General features: G+C 35.0%; 2 protein-coding genes across 2 annotated transcripts; one reads left to right on the top strand and one right to left on the bottom strand.

Annotated features, from left to right (window-relative positions):
- Window positions 1-250: 250 nt before the first annotated feature.
- Window positions 251-14,813, bottom strand: LOC126814806 (cytoplasmic dynein 2 intermediate chain 2). Its single transcript, XM_050540175.2, has 11 exons — window positions 14,655-14,813; window positions 9,039-9,123; window positions 8,134-8,272; window positions 7,422-7,501; window positions 6,605-6,839; window positions 4,505-4,644; window positions 4,258-4,337; window positions 3,351-3,532; window positions 2,994-3,151; window positions 2,277-2,485; window positions 251-1,948 (listed from the first exon to the last, which is right to left on the bottom strand). Exons 1-11 carry the CDS (start codon window positions 14,711-14,713, stop codon window positions 1,822-1,824), a joined length of 1,494 nt encoding a protein of 497 aa, XP_050396132.1. The 5' UTR covers window positions 14,714-14,813; the 3' UTR covers window positions 251-1,821.
- A 97-nt stretch (window positions 14,814-14,910) lies between these two features.
- Window positions 14,911-20,643, top strand: LOC126814808 (protein FAM136A). The gene is made up of 3 exons (XM_050540178.1): window positions 14,911-15,064; window positions 18,356-18,496; window positions 19,378-20,643. The coding sequence occupies exons 1-3, from the start codon at window positions 14,981-14,983 to the stop codon at window positions 19,567-19,569; spliced, it is 417 nt and encodes a 138-aa protein (XP_050396135.1). The 5' UTR covers window positions 14,911-14,980; the 3' UTR covers window positions 19,570-20,643.
- The last annotated feature ends 100 nt before the right edge of the window (window positions 20,644-20,743 follow it).

The following is a 20,743-nucleotide window of genomic DNA, read 5'->3' as shown; positions in this document are numbered from 1 at the left end:
TCATTTCAAGCAGAACACGAGTTAAATAACAAGTCTTCCAGACAAGTTAAAACGAAATTTTGAACTATAAAAACAAAACGAAATAGGATCTGTGTTTTAACCAGATTGCTGTTTTACCAACAAAATTGAAGTATTAGTATGATAGCACAAATGACAATAAAATGAGTAACAATGCATCTTTAACAGCTAAAGACTCATCTATGTAAAATATACATAGCTTTTCACTTCACAAGAAATAAATGATAAATAATACAATGAATAAATAATTTTATTTCATATGGAATATAAATGTACATTACCAGTAATTAATAAGGACGGAGAAAAGATATCTGTATTTAAATTAATAATAAAGTACCTGTTATCATTTTAAACAATGTTGTTTCTATTAAATTTTTAAGATACATCTAATTTGTTACTTCAATATAATATAGACAGTTGATGTAAAACAAATAATGATAAGCTTAATATTATTTACATTGTATAATAGATTATTTAAGGACAGATATACAATTTGTGTAAAATGCAGCATTTTGGCTAAAGTCAAACCATAAATGTCTGTTGACATTACACCATAAATGTCTATCATTTACATCATACTACGATTTATGATAAACAATTTGTGTAAAGTACAGTATTGCTACTCACATTACAACAATAAATGTATATCATTTGTCGTCAGTTATATTCAGTAAAAAAATAAATAATAATTATTCAACATGAAGAGATTCTCATCTACCTTGTAAAATAAATATCACAGTAAATTTGTATGATTACAGCACAAATTACATACAATGGTACAACTAAATAGGTTTCCTTTCTTTGAAGATTTGTCGACGTTTCTACTTATGGGGAGTAATGTCTCAGCTCTTTTTTAATAATGAATTTTAGTGTCTTGCAATTACATTCGATATGAGAAAATTTAGAATATTCGTGTCTTAAAACTTTTTGTAATTGCAAATCAGATCCTATTTTCAATGGTTACCATATAGTGAGCTGCTATTCTGAAAATTGTTATTTTAAAGTCTCTGATTGTCATTTGAGGAATTTTTTTATCCCTTGCAATCTACAATATTGTGAAAATGCAGTTCAAAAAAAGACTCAAGTTCGTTCAGTATTTACAAAGATATATGGAATTTAAAGGACAATATTGGTGTAAGTCATTATAAAATATGTGATAGAGCTTGTTAAATACATCCCAAATATAATTTTAACACAGAGATCATTGCTACAGGAGATGTCTAACAAGCACGTGAAGAAACGGGAAGTGACGTCAAACATGAGTTGTCCTTCTATATAACTGACTGAAGTAACGAGCAGTAACAGACAAACGATCGAATTTCATTTCGCTGATAATTCCGTTGAAGATGAAAAGTTGTTATATCTCCCGTAGCAATGATCTCTGTGTTAAAATTATATTTTATTTGGAATGTATTTAACCAGTTCTATCACATATGTAATAATGACTGACACCAATATTGTCCTTTAAATATTGTCAAGATTCAGCATCCTCTGCAGACAATATGAAGGGGACATGGTCAAAACAAGCCAGCGCCACCTATAATCTTTGCCAATCTCTTCCAATAGGCCTCTTTTTACTCCTATTGAAGCGAAGCTGAGAGATTATTTACAATTGATATTTTAATTTTGTTTCCTTACTAATTAATCCATTTGAATACATTTTAGCGTGGATTATTTGAGTCATGAAACATTACATATTGTCTGAAAATGCAAATGATGATCAGTGGATTTAATTTAAGATCTATTTGAATGTTTTTGGTTATTTTTAAAATTCCATCAGAGAAATTAAGCCTTGAGTGGATTTTAATCTGTAGTATTTATAACATGAGAAAGATGTTCAACATCACGAGGTGCTAGACTCGATAAATCATCACCTAATTTAAATACACGAATATAACCAGAACCATCTCCTGTTGCTAATAGATTTCTCCTGGAAATAGACCAAAATTAAACATAAAAACTTATTATCACAGAAAAAGTACTCAAGTTGCACTTGATTTATACACGGACACCCCACTGCAGGACATTTTTAGTATAGTATTAATAAGAAGTAGGGTAATGTGTGTGCTTTGGATCATGAGCTCTGTGTGATTAAGTGGTGTGGCTTCAATACCAAGCCGCTATATGACAAGGAGTAGGGTGTTAATTACTGAAATAAAATTGTACCATTTTGTTAGTCCAGAAATGAAATTAATTTGTGTCAGGTGGTCGTTAAATCCCATTTATCACTCTTTCAATAATGCATGTGAAAAGCTTACCTGGTTAAATTAAACTGTAATGTATAGACTGGTTTATTATCTACACTAGCTTCTATTTTATGTATTGGTACCAACTGATCAGACTTGAGATCATACAGTAATAAATTCCCTTTCTCTGTAGCAGCAGCTAGTAATGTAGGACGAACAGGAGACCATTTAGCAGAATATAAATATCCTTCCCCAGGTTCAACAGTTATTGTTGGCTGATCCTAGAATAAGATAAAATAAGTATAACTGCACAGTCTCAAATGGTTTATTAAACTAAAGGGCAACAAGCGAACAAGTTGTAAAATTCAATCAGGCCGCAACCCATTGTTTCAACTGCAAATAACTAGTACCTGATAAATAATAGTAATTGACACCTGTTGTACAGTGTCAACTCTATACAAAAACATGCTCCAAGCACAGTGAGAAAATTGTTTTACACATAGCGAGTAGAAAGTCTAATTCTCACGACATTCCTGAATATGTTTATAAGTGAGTCTCAACTGTGATTTGAAGATAGTTAAGGTGTCACAGTTTGGGATCTTTGGAGATAATCCATTCCACAATTTAAGAGCAACTACACTAACTGATGATCTGAAGATATTAACAAATCTAAATCACCCACTCCATAGACTACATTCATAAGAAATTTTGGTTCAAATCACAGCATTAGTTTTGAACAAGTCTAAAATGTTATGTATGTTGGGTTAATAAAACTTTTTTTTTATTTACCTGTAAGACATTGTATATCCGAATACACTGATCCATACCAGATGTCAGGAAGGCATTACGATGAAATGGAGAATAATCTACAGAATGGACAGGTCCATGATGAGGGTTAAAGGTGAAGGTTACTGGTGATCGAAGTGGAACCGATGATACAATATGACCTGGAAATATATAAGTCATGAAAATTAATATTCATATACATGTATATCCATAATTCACCTCAATACACAGACTGATACAGATGAATTGATTGATCAGGAAGTTCAGGTAATTTGTACAACATCCCAAATAAAATGAATGTAATGACATCTGAATTGTAATATAAATTTGGCCAGATAAGATATAAAATATATAACTTACTACCAGCAGGATTTCCCTGTGCATGAAGATTACATTTAAAGATACAACCACTCTCTGATCCTACTATAAATGTATCTTTATCTTCGGAGTTGAACGATATACATGTTGCTCCTATCTCTTTATCACCTCTTACCCCACGTACTTTCATATTTCTTGGTAAACTCTGTGTCATCAGTACAAACCTGGAAGACAGATTGAATGATAATAAGTCCAGGCAATAACTCTTGTGATTAATTAACAAATCGTGTCCAAATTCATAGACATAAACTCCTGTACCAAATTTTAACAAAATCAAGAGCAAAAATCTAGACTCAGATGAGGTTACATGAATTTTGGATAAGTTGTATTTAAACTATAGTCTTTGATAAATTAGAAAGCTGTGGTGGCTCAGTAAGGCGCTGGCTTGCTAAGATGGAGGTCCTGGGTTCAATCCCAGAGAGAGTTCCTCTGGATTTTCAGCCGTCGTTTCCCATTGTCAGTCATGCAGGACGGGAGTGCTTGGCAAGGCCAATAAACAGTGTCTAGTCGGATAAGAAACAGAGGTGTGCACATAAAAGAACCTTTGACGCTTGCAATTAAAAATAAGAGTAGGCTGTAGTGCTGCTGTTCAGTGAAATTTCCCTGAAAGCAAGCTGCAGAGCTTGGACCGGTCTTCATTAAGCAGGATAGTTCAATTTTATTTCAATAATTCGCTTGTGCACAGGGGTCTTTAGCAGTGGGAGGACCCAGAGAAAAACCACGAAGTTGGACAGTCGACCCTATTACTTGCACATACAAGCGGGGAATCCAAACCACCCCACTTGACTCAATGACCTTATTATCCAAAGCACATACATTTGGCCAGCACCATCCCATGAACAACAGAAGACCTGCATAGGTCTAAAAGATGTACACAAATATGTCTCACCCTTCAACAAGTTTTAATTTTGGTTTCTTTTTACTCATAGTCCATATCAATACTTTACCATCTCCCCCAACACTTATTATCTGTAATTTATAGAAAAATCTGAATGTCTTATAACATACTTGACATTCAGTAATTATAGAAAGGGTGTTTCTTTTCAACTTTCTTTAATGTTATTTATAGCTATCGGCATGTAGCCAGTCGGGACACCCTAAAGCCAATTGGATAGAGGCTATGTCTCAACACTTACATTATAACTTCTTCCTTTAGAATTAGGATCTAAAATCCATTGAACTTTAGCCACAGGTTCACGATGTGCATCATCTCCAATACCTGATGTCGATATCAATAAATCATCTTCTTTATTTAAATCCCAAACCAAAACCTCACCTGAAACCAAAAACAAGTTTACTTTAGATAATTGGAGAGTGTATTCACACACCTAGTAGGCTATCAAAGTTATCTTTCTTAAGATTTTCTTTACCAGCATATAGTAAATAGTGGTCACAAAAAGTCTTTTGGGCATTAAAAGTATTATGGTAAAGCTTTTTTAGCAGAAGTAAATAAAGATTGATGAGCCAAATAATATTCTTAGTAGTCCCTTGTCCTAATCATGAATCGTTGAACTTTTAAACTGCTTTTATAAATCTTTTACATACATTATTATCTTTCAAATTAAAGACAAATTAAATATACATTGCCTCAAGGTTAAACAGATCATCTAGTGCAACCTGAAAATTTGCTTAAAACTAGAGAGAGAGAGAGAGAGAAATGAGGTTTAACGTCCACTCGACACAAACTAGGTCATTTTGGGACCAACACATGGTTCAATTTTATTTCCATAATTCGCTTGTGCGTAGGGGTCTTTAGCAGTGGGAGGAACAGGAGGGCCGGAGAAAACCCACGAGGTTGGACAGGCGACCCTACTCCTTGTCACGTACAACCGGGGATTCGAAATCACGCCAGTTGACTCAATGACAGACTTTATGATACAAGATTATGGACTGAAAGTTAAATAAAAATCAAATAAAAGAAGAAATACTTAAATGTCAACTACAAAGCAGTGTAGTGTATACACTAGGCCTATTGCTAAGTGACTGCTCTACTCTATAATGGTGGTAGTTTTACATAATTTGAAATCAAATCAAATAGAGCTCCCCAAACATAGCTTGTGAGAAAATATGTTTTTCCAGGTATTTTAACCATATATCCCAATAAGGAATTTGACTATCATGAAATACATCTTTATGGGAAACATAACCAACGGCTGCCAGACAGGATACACTCACATTTTGCAAGAGATGGATAGAGAACAAGCTAAACAAAAAGCGATTTTTTCGTACAATCAAGGGCCATAATTCAGGAAGTTACGATCCGATATGCGCAAATATCGACAGGAACCAAGGTCTTTGGTTTTATAAAGATATATTTCAAGTTTCATTAAAATCAGATGAAAATTGTGACTTCTAGAGGGTCCACAACCTTGATATACCATATATTTACACTATTTGCGTACAGTACGAGGGGCGGCCATTTTGTCCTGCAGTTTTGGTCCGATTTTCACAAAATTCTCACTCAGCCATCATTAGGGTATAACGGTGAAATATTCAAATGTTTTTTAAATCGGATAATAATTGTGACCTCTAGCGGGACCACAAGCTAAAAACACGATTTTTCGATCAATCAAGGGCCATAATTCAGGAAATTACAATTCGATATGCACGAATATCAAAAGGAACCAAGATCTTTGGGTTATAAACATGTATTTCAAGTTTCATCAAAATCAGATCAAAATTGTGGCATCTACAGGGTCCACAATCATTTGCGTACGAGGGATGGCAATTTTGTACGGCAGTTTTGGTCCGATTTTCACAAAATTCGAACTCAAGCATCATTACAGTGTAACGGTGATAAATTCAAACAGTTTTCTAAATCGGATTATAATTGTGACCTCTAGAGGTAACACAATTTAAAAACGTGATTTTTCGTACAAACAAAGGTCATAATTCAGGAAGTTCTCATCCGATATGCGTGAATATCAAAATGAACCAAGATCTTTGTGTTATAAACATGTATTTCAAGTTTCAACAAAATCAAATGAAAATTGTGACAGAGTGTCCACAAGCTAAAAACGTATTTTTCGTATAATCGGGGGCCACAATCCATGAAGTTATGGTTCGATACATGCCAATATCGAAAGGAACTCAAATCTTTGGGAGATAGACCTATATTTCAAGTTTCGTCAAAATCAGATAAAAATTGGGACCTGTAGAGTGTCCAAAAACAAACTGTGGACGGACAGACAGACAGGGGCGACGACAATATGGCCGTATAAAAATTATGTAATTACCACTAAAGTTTCCACCGACTACCCAAGCAGGATTTGTAGGATGAAATTCAAGACACATAATACAGCTTGGTGAATCGATCACAACATTTGGTTTATTAGGGTTGATATCTCTTCTATCTAAGCTCCATGTACATAGTGCAGCTTTATGAGTACACCAATCTTCATGATCAAATCTACCATATGTAGCTGCCAATACAGAACCTGTAGAATTCCATGACACTCCAGTAATTTGAAGCTGTCAAATAAAGAGTAATAATATATTCGTAGTTTTCACCCATATATGGCATAAAAATGGCACTCATGCCATGTTTGTTCAACTCTGTAACCATCATTTTCAGAAATAGTTGATAAGTACAGCACTGGCTCTGAGGTTCGATCCCAGTGTTGACAAAGAAAGTTCCTCAGGATTTTCCAGTGTGGTTTGAAAACCACTGGTTTATCGTAATCAGTCGTCGTACAGAGATCCTGGGAAGAAACCGTGTCTAGTCGTTCGAATGAAATGAAAAGACGTGGCCTTGGGTACACATTGGCCTTTACGCAAAAGAACCCTTGACAGTTGGAATTTGATGAAGAATGGGTGGAAAGGCCACAGCCCAGGCAAAATGTCTCTCAAGTCACACTGCATGGCATATGATATTGGAGCAGAAAAGTATTTCCTTTACTAATATAAATATCCATATAAAATGGTTTCATCTTATAATTCTAAATATTCAATTCTTTACATTAACCCCAACATTCAACAATAGCTGATGTAAACTTTTTTTTTTTTTTTTTAAAAAAACATCTAAATAAATCAAATATTATAACTAAGTCCTACCTCATCTTTTAATTCATCATGACATAATGTATGGGTACAAGTCACTGCTAAATCATCTTCGTATGTCCTTATTACATAATCTAATAGACAAACAGAATATTTTAAAAACCACAGAATGTCCGATAATAAACCAGTAGTCCAGTGCAATAGAATATGTAAAGTTACAAACCTAAATAAGTTTAATAAAGCTGCATTGTAAAATGTCTGAATTACATGTGTGTAAGTTTTATAATTACTGTGTTTAACAGAACCCAGGTTAAATACAGACAGTTCACAGTAGGCTCAGACAACAAAATAGTATACATTTCAACGCATCATAGCAAAACCATTCAAAACTTGAGGAAGGAAAGGAAATTGAAGAAAAAGTTGTTTGAGACCAAGTAATTAAAATCTTCTACTAGAAGAATTATGTATGCATAACAGCATTTCCATATACTCTTCCACCAGTTTGTATCGCTATTTCTATTTGATAAAAAAGACTAGGCACAATTACTATACTAAATTCCAGGCGTTTTCCGGGACAAAAGCTGAAGTTTCTTGGAACATACCAAGGGACATTCTAGTTGTAAGTACATGTCCTAATTGCACAACTTAGTAGAAAATTTAGTTGTCCTCGTTCTACACTCTAATCATAATTTGTACAATCAGATGGTTAGCAATGTTTTTTTACAATTTCCTGTGTATAACATGTATGGATTATTAATATACCTACCATCAAAAGCCACACTTTTCAGATTTCTCTCCAATATCTTACAGAGTCTTGGTTCAACTTTCTTTAAAAACTTCTCTAATCTACCTTCATCGGTTTCAGCAAGTTGAAAATAATTACCTCTACTATTATCAGTCTGTGTCTAGAAAGATATATATCATATAGTAATTTCAAACAATCATAATAAATACAAACAATGTCTTTCTAATATCAAGCAACTTTATCAACCTTCTGAAACCTGAGACTTTCAGAGTGGGAACTTGACCTAACAGCTACATGTATGTTGCTTATTTAGTAGTAATGATTTTCCAATCTACAGCTAATAAAGGTTCTTTCCGTATATTTGCAAAATTACAATGATAGTAATTTGAAATATTTACAAAAGAATTTCAGCCATGTGATGCAAATTGAATGTTATACAGGTGAGTTTGCAAGGAATAACTCATTCATGTAGATCTTAAGTTGTGCCAGATCAGAAGCATTGTTACGTTAAGCACTAGGTAGTTACTAGTAAATAATGCTTCAAAATATTGATCTTCCCTTAATAATGAAAGTGAAACAGTACTGTAGACAAGCATGAACATATGGCACCTGGCACAGACTTTGTCAAGTACAAATTATCACAGAACGTATATATTATACAAGTCTGGAGGTACCTCTCAGTCTCACAGAGATTGTCTGACACAATCATAACACAACATGTGTATATATTAGAATATATAAGCTTATATTGTGTAATAAATTGTGCCTGACAAAGTTAATTACAGGTGCCTTATGCATGCTTGACTGTATATATACTGGAAACCAAGCTACAATGTGTAATCAAAAAACAACATCTTTAACTACCGAATTTAATTGCATAAAACACAAATTGTAATAATTTTAAGGTAGTGTATAGCTTAATTTACCCCTTCATCTTCATAATTTTTTGACTGAACTCCAGCATCTTCGACATCTAAATCTTTGGTCTGTACACCAACTTCATCTGTATATCTATAATAAAATCACACATGCATACTTATTATAGTTGCTACCACCAGCTTAGTTCATCACTGAACGTAGGACTCATTACACTCGCCTTGTACGTTCAGGAACCGTCCTATTGAATCCTTGGCAAAAAAATTTCACTTGAACCCAGTAAATTTTACTGGGGAACTTTTTACTGCTAAACGGTCGCGTCTCAGTCCTTGTAAACGCCTGAACAATGTAAATGAACATCTTAGTGAGAAAATAAGACCTTGCTTACCTCGCTAAAACCAGTATGAGCGACACAACACGCTGTTAAAAAATAAGTCCCCGTCTTCTAAACGACTTGACCAATGCCATTGATAGGGTAACGCACAAATTTACGAACTCAGCCATATAAGATGAAATGAAATTTAGCTAAGCCTGGGAGAAAAAAAATTGGGATTTTTGAAAAAATTTGATTGTAAATTATTGGAATTGGAATAGGCAAAGCAATAAATGACTGAAGATTCTCAAATTTTCAAAGATTTCAATTTTGTTCCCCCAGGCTTACCTAAATAGTTAATACCCTGACAGTTGTAAAATATAATGGCAATGGCAAATATATAATGTTATTTAAAATGTTAACCATAATTTGATTATCTGGCAGTAAAGACAAAAAACTCATAATGTATACCGTCCCATGGAATTTTATTGTCCCATAATTCGGCATTGTTGGCTGATCTGACCTGACTACTTTTTTCATTCGTCTTTTTATTTCAGTTTTTCTTCTCTTTTATCCTTTCTCTTTTGGAGTTACAGCCTCAGTATATGGGTGTTAGGGTTAGAGGGTTAGGACTAGGGTACCCTAACCCGGCTCTATTTCAGTATCGCACCTCTACCAGTTCCCATGATCATAGAGACTTGAAATTTTCAGGGTATGTTCAGGTGGGCTAGCAATGACCTCACACCAAATTTCAGCCGAATCGGTCAATAACTTTTTATTTTACCTTAGTTTAGCTTCTATAAGAGATAAGTTTATCCGATTTTGACGCCATTTTGTTTGTTGACTATTTAGGCTCGAATGACGTCATATGTGGATTGTGGGTTAGGATAAGGGTTAGCGTAATAGGCTGGTTGGAGAAGGTGACAAATCCAGCTTTGTGGGAAGAAATTCCTACCCAAATGATTTCTTCATTTTCTGAAACAACTATGTCCCTAGTGTTCCAGAAAAATTTTCCCCGCCGATCGGAGTTGAGCAAAATTTTTTACAGCATTTTGAAATTTTGACCCCCTGGGTCAACATAATGAAACTGACAACCATTTATAACTTCAAAAATATCAATTTTACACCCTAGAAATGTATTATCAACATATAGGAAAGTGATACCAAGGATTCCAGAAATGATGTCAAAAATAACGTACGACGTCACCGTGACGTCAGAATACAAAATGGCGGAACTATGACGTCACTGTGATGTCAAAATTCAAAATGGCGGAGACGTGTTGTGAAAAAAGCAACAACAGCAAGCAAATAGACAAGAGGAACATTCTGGACACCATAAAATATTCATTCGGATCATCATCAATAAAATCATCAAAATATTCTTCAGTTCTGATTTGTTCTGCCCCGTACCAAATTCATCTTCTAAATCAATGCTGATTTGTTGGCTATTCAGACAACCCTCCCCATGGCATCCTCCACGCGCTTCAACACATTTCAAACCATTCTGTGTACAAGAACATGACGAGCATTGGTTTTTCAACGATTTACATTTACACCGAATGAAATTCAGAACGTTGTCTGGTGCTGATGGAAGAACAGTCGCGATGGGAACGTATCTATTCTCTATCACTTGCCCACCCCAATTCACAAGGTGGACGCCATCGCGACTAGTTCATCCCAAATTCTAACCTTAACATGGACGCGGTGAGCATGCTGCTCGGCTGAGGCAGCTGTTGGAGGAAGTCTATTGATTTGAATGGAAATTTTTTCAGCGATCATAGCTTTGTACCTTAGGTACCGGACTTTAGTTGTGACAATACATTACACAGAATAACCTTTCTCCAGCTTCAGATACTTCGGACTGGGAACTTCCAGGTGAAGCTATTGTCTAGCTTGCTTCCTGAAAGATATCACTGTTCGTATGTTTAAGAAGTCCCAATTCACAGCATCCGAAACAACCAGAAGTGGTATCACACCCAGACCAGGCGTGAATGAACAATAAATTGTCTAATACAGTTTTATCCATTGCGCTGCAGACTGATTTTATGTCATAGGTGTTGCGCTTTTTGTCCAAGTGGCAAAGATGAATTGTCGCCATTTCTGGTTTCGCGTGGTGCAGTAATGAGACCAAAATATCTGTGTCATTACAGGTTGACCATTTCTAGCGTAGTCAATGCACGTCTTCGTAATAGTGACATCTGCATCACCATTGTACCATTTTGTCGGGACTCCATGGGATTCAAGATCGTTGACTACCTGATTGATTAGATGGATTTTGTTTTCAGTGTTGGCCAGAAACTGGCCTTGACTATAGATAACTGTGGTGTCCGATTTCAGAGAAATGTCACTGTTCCTATATTTAGACGTAGCAGCTCGGCGCTCGTAATCCTTAATATTTGGTTCATAGCCGTCGAACACGATGAATATCTCCAACATCTTAGAAAACTATCGGTCATTTGTAAAAAGATTTCCCTCGCCAATCGTCATGTTTGGTTCATAGCCGTCGAACACGACGATTGGCGAGGGAAATCGGGCACCAGAGAAATGTATACGGCTTTGTGCTAAACCATCGCTTGGAAAACATATCCAGAATATCGGGAAAATATATTTCTTACCGAAAGCATATACTCGTTCTTTCAGATAAAAATAAGATTAGATGATCAAACATTGATAATACAAGATGTTTTGTAAATAAAATATCTAAAAGATAATAGAAGATATAAATAGTTAAAATAAAGAATGTCATTATTGGACTCTATAGTAGAGGGGGTTCATCATGAAATCGGGGGGATTGGATGGCCGAATGGTTATCACGTGCGCGCTGTATCATACGGTCTGTCATTGAGTCAACTGGCGGAGTTTCGTTTCCCCGGTTGTGCGTGACAAAGAGTATGGTCGCCTGTCCAACCTCGTAGGTTTTCTCCGGGTCCTCCGGTTTCCTTCCACTACAAAAGACCCCTACGCGCAAGCGAATTATTGAAATAGAACTGAACATAGTTTGTGTAGAGTGGACGTTAAACCCAATTTCTCTTTCCCTATGAAATCAATAGAAATTACTGTAAATTCGGGATGGCAATAATTTTATTGTTGGGCTAATATACTTTTTTAATTTTACATTTTAATTGAAATATTGTACAGCTAATGGGTGATACTTGGCAATACCACCATGGATATCTCTATGTCTTAATCCAACGCAGTTCAGGATTTCAAAAGGTGATGGAACGCCATATCAAAGCTAAAAAGTAAAACGTGTGTAAACTTTACACATGTACGTCGAGTTCTATATTTAGAAATTAATTTTTGAAGAAAGCATTATAAAATATGGAAGCTATTTCTACAATGTGACAAAACAAAATTAAACGATTCTCTTTAACTGGGATTTTAGTTATCTATATAACAAAAGTTTCAGGTATATCTTCGTGGATTTTGCAATCCCGGGGTGTGAATTATTGTTTTATCTTTTGTTGATTAGCTGAATAAATATAGGTTTGTTTGATTGGTTGAATATATCGAATTATTTATTGACACAGGTGAAATGGTTAGGTTAGGTTTTATAACAGGGGCAAAGTCAGAATATATATTGTCTACCTATTTAAGAAAAGAACACCACCCACCACCATTTAGACGTAGCAGCTTGGCGCTCGTGCTCATGATCCTTAATATTTGGTTCATAGCCGTCGAACACGATGAATATCTCTATCATCTTAGAAAACTATCGGTCATTTGTAAAAAGATTTCCCTCGCCAATCGTCGTGTTTGGTTCATAGCCGTCGACCACGACGATTGGCGAGGGAAATCGGACACCACAGTTATCTATAGTCAAGGCCAGTTTCTGGCCAACACTGAAAACTGTATTAGACAATTTATTGTTCATTCACGCCTGGTCTGGGTGTGATACCACTTCTGGTTGTTTCGGATTCTGTAAATTGAGACTTCTTAAACATACGAACAGTGACATCTTTCGGGAAGCTAGCAAGACAATAGCTTCACCTGGAAGTTCCCAGTCCGAAGTATCTGAAGCTGGAGAAAGGTTATTCTGTGTAATGTATGGTAACAAAAATGAGATACCTCTGACTAAAGTCTGGTACCTAAGGTACAAAGCTATGATCGCTGAAAAAAATTTCCATTCAAATCAATAGACTTCCTCCAACAGCTGCCGCGGCCGAGCAGCATGCTCACCGCGTCCATGTTCAGGTTAGAATTTGGGATGAACTAGACGATGGCGTCGATCCTGTGAATTGGGGTTGGCAAGTGATAGACAATAGACACGTTCCCATCGCGACTGTTCTTCCATCAGCACCAGAAAACGTTCTGAATTTCATCCGGTGTAAATGTAAATCGTTGAAAAACCAATGCTCGTCACGTTCTTGTACAAAGAATGGTTTGAAATGTGTTGAAGCGCGTGGAGGATGCCATGGGGAGGGTTGTCTGAATAGCCAACAAATCAGCATTGATTTAGAAGATGAATTTGGTACGGGGCAGAACAAATCAGAACTGAGGAATATTTTGATGATTTTATTGATGATGACCCGAATGAATATTTTATGGTGTCCAGAATGTTCCTCTTGTCTATTTGCTTGCTGTTATTGCTTTATTCACAACACGTCTCCGCCATTTTGAATTTTGACATCACAGTGACGTCATAGTTCCGCCATTTTGTATTCTGACGTCACGGTGACATCATACGTTACTTTTGACATCATTTCTGGAATCCTTGGTATCACTTTCCTATATGTTGATAATACATTTCTAGGGTGTAAAATTGATATTTTTGAAGTTATCAATGGTTTTCAGTTTCATTATGTTGACCCAGGGGGGCAAAATTTCAAAATGCTGTAAAAAAATTTGCTCAACACCGATCGGCGGGGAAAATTTTTCTGGAACACTAGGGACATATAGTTGTTTCAGAAAATGAAGAAATCATAATTGGGTAGGAATTTCTTCCCACAAATTTTCTATCTCGACCAGACTATAAGGGCTAGGACCTGTAGATTTCGTCATAGTCTCAAGATATAGACAGGACTAGCCCTAACCCTAACCCTGTCTTGTTATTCGAGTCTAAATAGCCAACGAACAAAATGGCGTCAAAATCGGATAAACTTTCTCTCGTATAAGCTAAACTACAGTAGGCCTAAAATAAAAAGTTATTGACAGATTCGGCTGAAATTTGGTGTGAGGTCATGGCTAGGCCCCATGAATACGCCCTGAAAATTTCAAGTCTCTATGATCATGGGAACTGGTAGAGGTGCGATACTGAAATAGAGCCCCTAACCCTACCCTATCTTTGTGAAAAAAGGGCTACTTATTGTCAGTCTGAAAATAAGAAATACCAAATCAATATTTGTATAGATACCTTTCTTTTTTCCAGCATGACTGAAACTCAACGGGTTCCAAATCTTCGTCAGTGAACATGTCTTGTGTGAATGAAACTAAGAAACATGAATATCTGTTTTAATTTTGTTGCAATGTTTATCACTCTTCTGTAAACTGAGGAATTTTTCGTCTGCTTGAACGGACCGCACAAACATCCGGTTTATTTTAGAAAATATAAAATGATAGGCCTAATGTGTTGAATACAGCTTCTAGAATTCTAACACTGTAAATAATGAATACATTTTATTGGTAATGATGAATTAAATTCATTGAAGATATTTACTGCAGAGCATGTAAACATTCAAAATGGACGAGGTTCAAACACGTGTGCAGAAGTCTGTAAATTCTATGATAAATACCTTAGACAAAGAATGTTTAAGGAAAATGCAAGTATGTGAGAAATGTCCATATTATTTATATGATCATAATTATTAAAGATATTAGGTCGTATTTGCTCATTGGTTATTGAAAATCAAATATGATACTGTCTTGTCTGATGCAAGTCAATCTGAACTTGAAACAGAAATGAGGAAACTTTTATATGACCTAACAATGAACAAAGGTCATTTATCGTTTGTGTAAAATAGCTTTATTTAACGTCCGCTTCCACTGAAGTGATATCGCAGGTGATATATTTATCATCTTACATTTTATAGTACAGTAGTTATTTTAGTAACGGATTATATCAGCTTTGACCTTTATCCGTACTGAGTCTGACTCTGACTCTGAGACTAGAGTGAGAGTTAGGAAAAATAGGCTTTTCCCCCGGTTCTATTCTAAGACTGCTTTGGAATCCTAACCATCAATTTTTCACCGGGATTCGATTCTTCTTTGTTCGCCAAAAGAATTCATTTCTTGACACATTCGACACAAATTTATAATTATAATAATAATCCAACACTATTTTCATGTAGAATTTAGTGATCCAAAAGCCAGTGGCTATTGTTACGACGAGTCATCAAAACAGTCCTCAGGCTATTGTTACGATGATGCTTTCAGAGGCCTCCATCGGCAAAGTTTAGGTTTAGGGCTAATCCTAACCCTAACCCTAGTCAGGCCCGGATTCAGTATTATGTCGAGGGGGGGGGGGGGGGCGTACATTGGAGCAAAGGCTAATCATGAGAGTGACACATGCATTAGTGGCGTGGGCTGAGGGGGGGGAGGGGCACGGCCCCCTCGATCCGGGCCTATAGTGAAGTTGAAATCCATTCATTCAGACGAGTAATAGAAATCGATGGTCGTAACAATTGCCACAGGATGTAACAATTGCCACAGGACTATTTTTACAACTATTCAGTTTTTAACTTCGCCAATGGCGGGCTCTGAAAGCAACGTCGTAACAATAGCCTGAGGACTATTTTGACTCGTCGTAACAATAGCCACTGCCAATCCAAAAACACAAACAAAATTCGTTTGAAATGATCCGCCATTATGAAACTCACAAATAAGAATCTGTTCCTAAAGTGATTATATAAACTCAAATTTGTCAATGTCAATATATTTCCTGATACAGCATTTCATGACATGTTTGATCATGTTATGATTCTACTTTGACGAATTTTGCACGTTTTCATGTGTCAACATCAAAACCACATCTCTTTGGCTTTAGATGTTCCCATTTGGAATTTTGATGTTGTTTTGGCAACTAAATCCCATTGAAACCCATCATCAAAGCATTCCCCCCCCCCCCCTATTTGTACGGAACCATAATAGCTGTGACACATAATTCATAGGCAAAACAGTTTGTTTATTATACATTTTGATATGCTACAATAATATAATGTCTTTCCTTTTTTAAAGAATGTTCGGATGGTATACCAAGGGTGCAGCTACCTTTGATAACCGCTTGCTGTAGCCATTGTTAGTACATCTCGTGATCTATAGCCAATGAAATGAAATGAAATGGGGTTTAACGTCCTACTGTTCTGCTCCTATACTGGGCTAATGAAGACGGGCATACGCTATACAGTGTGCTATGAGGGAAATTTTGCCTGGGCAGCGGCACTATCGCCTACTCTTATATCGAATTCCAACTTCCAAGGGATCTTTTACGTGCATTCCAATGTATACACAGGACCACGGTTTTTCTTGTCATCCGAAGGACTAGACAGCTGTCCTTGTCAGGCCCTCCGTTCTGCACCACTGACAAGGGGAAACCACGTCGGAAAATCCAGATGAACTTTCTCGGCCAATGCAGGGATCGAACACCCGACCTCTAGGCTAGCAAGCCAGCGTCTTAACCACCTAGCCACCGTGGCTCCCCTATAGCCAATGAATGATGATAGGCCCTAGTTAGTTACGTTAGTAACAGATTCTTATCGGCTCTGCCCTAAATCCGTTACACATCTAATATAAAAATAAGGATTTTCCCCCACCTCGGATCTAAGACTATTTTGGAATCCTTACTGTCTATTTTTCACTGTGATTCTTTGTTCGCCACAATGAATGATTTCTTGCCACACCTGACACAAATTTATAATATAATCCAACACTATTGTCATGTAGAATTGTGTGATACAAAAACACAACCAAGATTCGTTTGAATTGATGCGCTATGATGAAACTTACATCTGCGCAGACCGGAGGTCACCGGTTCGTGGCCTGTACTTAGCCAATATTACAAATCTAGGAATGGAATGTTACCATAAATGAAAATTATTGCTGTATTGTTAGAATATTTAGCCAATTACAATGCAACAATTGTCAAATAGATGATAAATTTATAAATTCCTACCTTCAAGGATAAATTCACACAATACATTACTTGCCACTCATTATTATTATTTACCCCCCAAAATTATTTTTTCTTTACTTTTTGACTGTTCATATTGCCGAATATTATCACCATTGATACAAGACTTCATACATGTATGCTGTAAATTATTTCAGAAAACTAGTCTATTCATTTCTATGTCACTGAGTGGAGAATAATAAGAAAGGCTATTTTAGAACTGGCCCCGAATTCACAAAAAAATTTCAGATTTAAGTTAAGAATTTACCTGTGTTCAGAATTGTTGGTCTTATTTTAACTAAAATATTGCCCTTTATAAAACTTTTGTTGTTTTAATGTATCAAATACATCAATAAGAAAGTTTTGTGTTTCTGGATCAAAGATATTTCTCTTAAACAGAGATTGAAAGTTGAGTAACTTCTTAATTTAAGTTTGTGAACTTGGGGCCTGGTTATTTTTCAATCTCAGAAACTCATATTTTGGTTGCAATATTAAAATTATCCACCTATTGTTTATTAACACTGTATAGTAATCTACTACCTTATGTACATGTATGTTGTCAATATCAATAACTGAAAATGATGAAAACTAGCCAAATCAGAGCATTCCATTTGAAATCTTCAAGAAAGTAAACTGTTGAGTGCAGTTATGAAAACCTTCCGAGTAGCGTCTGGTTTCTGATTCAGTTGTACCAATTGTTGTTGTTGGCCAAGATTAATAGTGGAAATAGTGCTCAATAAAAGAAATTACATGTAGTAGATGACATTGTAAACTTTTTCTATTCAGAGAAAGATTGAACTGATATTCAAAACAGATCTTGATACAACAATGAAAATTTTTAGATTAGAATTAATAATATGAATGAGAAAATGTTCAAAACGTCTGCAGAATAACAGGCAATCACTCTAATCAATGAAAACATAAAATATTATGTTTCATTTTATTTCCAGTATGATATGTACCAGTGTAGTTCTAAATGTTGTCAGAATAATAGTTACAGTTTAGATCAAGTACAGAATTGTATTGAAAAATGTTCCACTAAAGTCACCAGTGCTCAGACATATATTCAAAATGAACTTCAAATGTTTCAGGTTTGTAGTAGTCCTCAATCTCATTAATTTGTTTTTTCTAAGAAGAAAAAGGGTTTCATTACCACCAAAATCATTCTTCTTAAAAAAGCTTGTTTAATTACACGGTTTTACTCAAATAACAGGCTTTTAAAGTCCTTTTGCCCTGGAGTTATTATAGTTTATACTGTCTGTCTGGCAATTTTTATGCCTTCTGTTTAATTTAATGTGAAAATCACTGAAATACTGTATGTCTCCTCCTCACTTGTAATTGAATATGTGTGGATTTGTGCAAGCTATCACTCTCCTTAAATGGGAAGGCATTTATTCCTCAAACTTTTTTAAAATTCAGCTTTTGTCCAAACAAATTATTCCAGTTAAGCATACATCATGCAAGAGCTAAATCTGCCTATTGCAGGTCTATCTTTAGGCCAGAAATGTTATCTAAATTATTAATAAACTTATCTAGACCATAATCAACTCTTGATGCCATCGCTAGCCTGTGATGTTTAGCGGATTGGAATATATCTTGTGAAGGATGATTAAACATAAAAATGGGTAATCAAGACTTTATTTTTTTATCGTTCTGACTTTAGTAATCATGATCGAGGCTAGCCTAAAATTCAAAAGGTAATATCTTGGTTCATAGTGGAGCAATTCTATTTTCAGCATATTCTATTTTCGGTATCTTTTTTATTAACTATTATAGCGAGAAGTCTTTATCTAATCTCCCGTAATGCCCCTTTAAATAGTGATAAAGTCTGATTTAAAAGCTCATTGGTTAAATGATGATGTCATGTTTTCTTAAACATGTAAAATGAAATGTGAAATGTGTCATATTTATCAGTAAAACTGAAAATGACTATCACTTTGTTAAATTATAATTATACCAATTTTATTTTTAGGACCGATTACAGAGATGTGCAATGGGCTGCCAAGATCAAATTCGGGATAAAGTTGGACCCAATACATCAGAAAATGACATGAACAAGCACAAAACTGAACTAGAAAAGTGTGTGTTAAAATGTGCAGACACACATATAGACTTAATGCCAGGTCTAGTGAAAAAAATGAAAGAAACTTTAAATAAAAGCTAAAATACTTAGTTATAATATAGTATAGGGTATTGAAAGTGTGAAGTACATTGTAGATGAGAGATATAAACCTTTAATTAAATATATAAGTTTATACATAGAACCAATTAAAAAAAAAATGATACATTCTAGTTCAAGTATTTAAATTATTACTTTGTTCTTGTGTTTTGATAACATGGGATGATTAGAGGTATGAATGCTTAAAATAATATTAAAGGTGTAGAATACATTATTTTAACACAAACAAAATAATTACTAGAGTATGCATACTGTAATAATAAATTATGGACGCTTTCTACCAAATGGTTTTACTCCCAAGAGAATGCATGAACTGGCACAATGTTTACTCTACTGTCATTTGTGTGCAAGAAAAACGGAGAATCAATTCATTAGAAAAAGGATTAAAGATGCATATTTAAATAAAGATTTAAATAAAGAGCTGACAGTTAACGTTATAATAGTTAAAAAACTTAGATAATGAAAAGGGAATATGCCAGATTACTTCATTCTGATTGTAGTTATGGCCATTTGAAGTACAGTGTAGTCTCAATTGTCATTGCTAATGTTACGATAATGAACATTGCCTTGATTATCCATTTTCAAATTAAATTAATAACTGCCAATCGTGTTTAAATCTGTTGAAAATCAAAAGCATCCAATGATCTAGAGAGTTGATTATGGGCTTGGCAAATGTCTAATGATTTATAGAATACTTGAGGCTAAACGAAAGATCTGCATTTGGCAGATTTAGCTCTTACATAATGTATCTTTAAATAAGACATTTAACTGTTTACTTGAAAGTATTTTAATATACAATCACGTATTAATATGTTTTACATTGTTGCACCAGCATATAACTGTGTAACTGTATTTGGTCAGTATATTTCTATGTCAAATTCTGTTTCTCTTTGAGCTTTTTGATGTCATAATATATACGTGTGCCATTATCTTTCATTAACAAATCAATAACCCATTTTAATTACAAAGTGTACAGAAGAAGTTTAAAATGTCATTTCTCAGCATTTGTTAAACCATAATTATTGTTTTGTGAATATAATTATTATTATTAAATGATAATTTAGTTTGTTAGTAGTTCTCAACAAGTGTTGTATATTTATCCCCTGCCTTTTGGAGAAATTCGGTGTGGTGTACATGTTGATCATAATATCTCGTCTGC

The sequence above is a fragment of the Patella vulgata genome, chromosome 3 (assembly GCF_932274485.2).
Source record: "Patella vulgata chromosome 3, xgPatVulg1.2, whole genome shotgun sequence".
NCBI lineage: Eukaryota > Metazoa > Mollusca > Gastropoda > Patellidae > Patella > Patella vulgata.
Note: the sequence above shows the minus strand (reverse complement) of the source record. Positions and strands in the feature narration are given on the sequence as shown.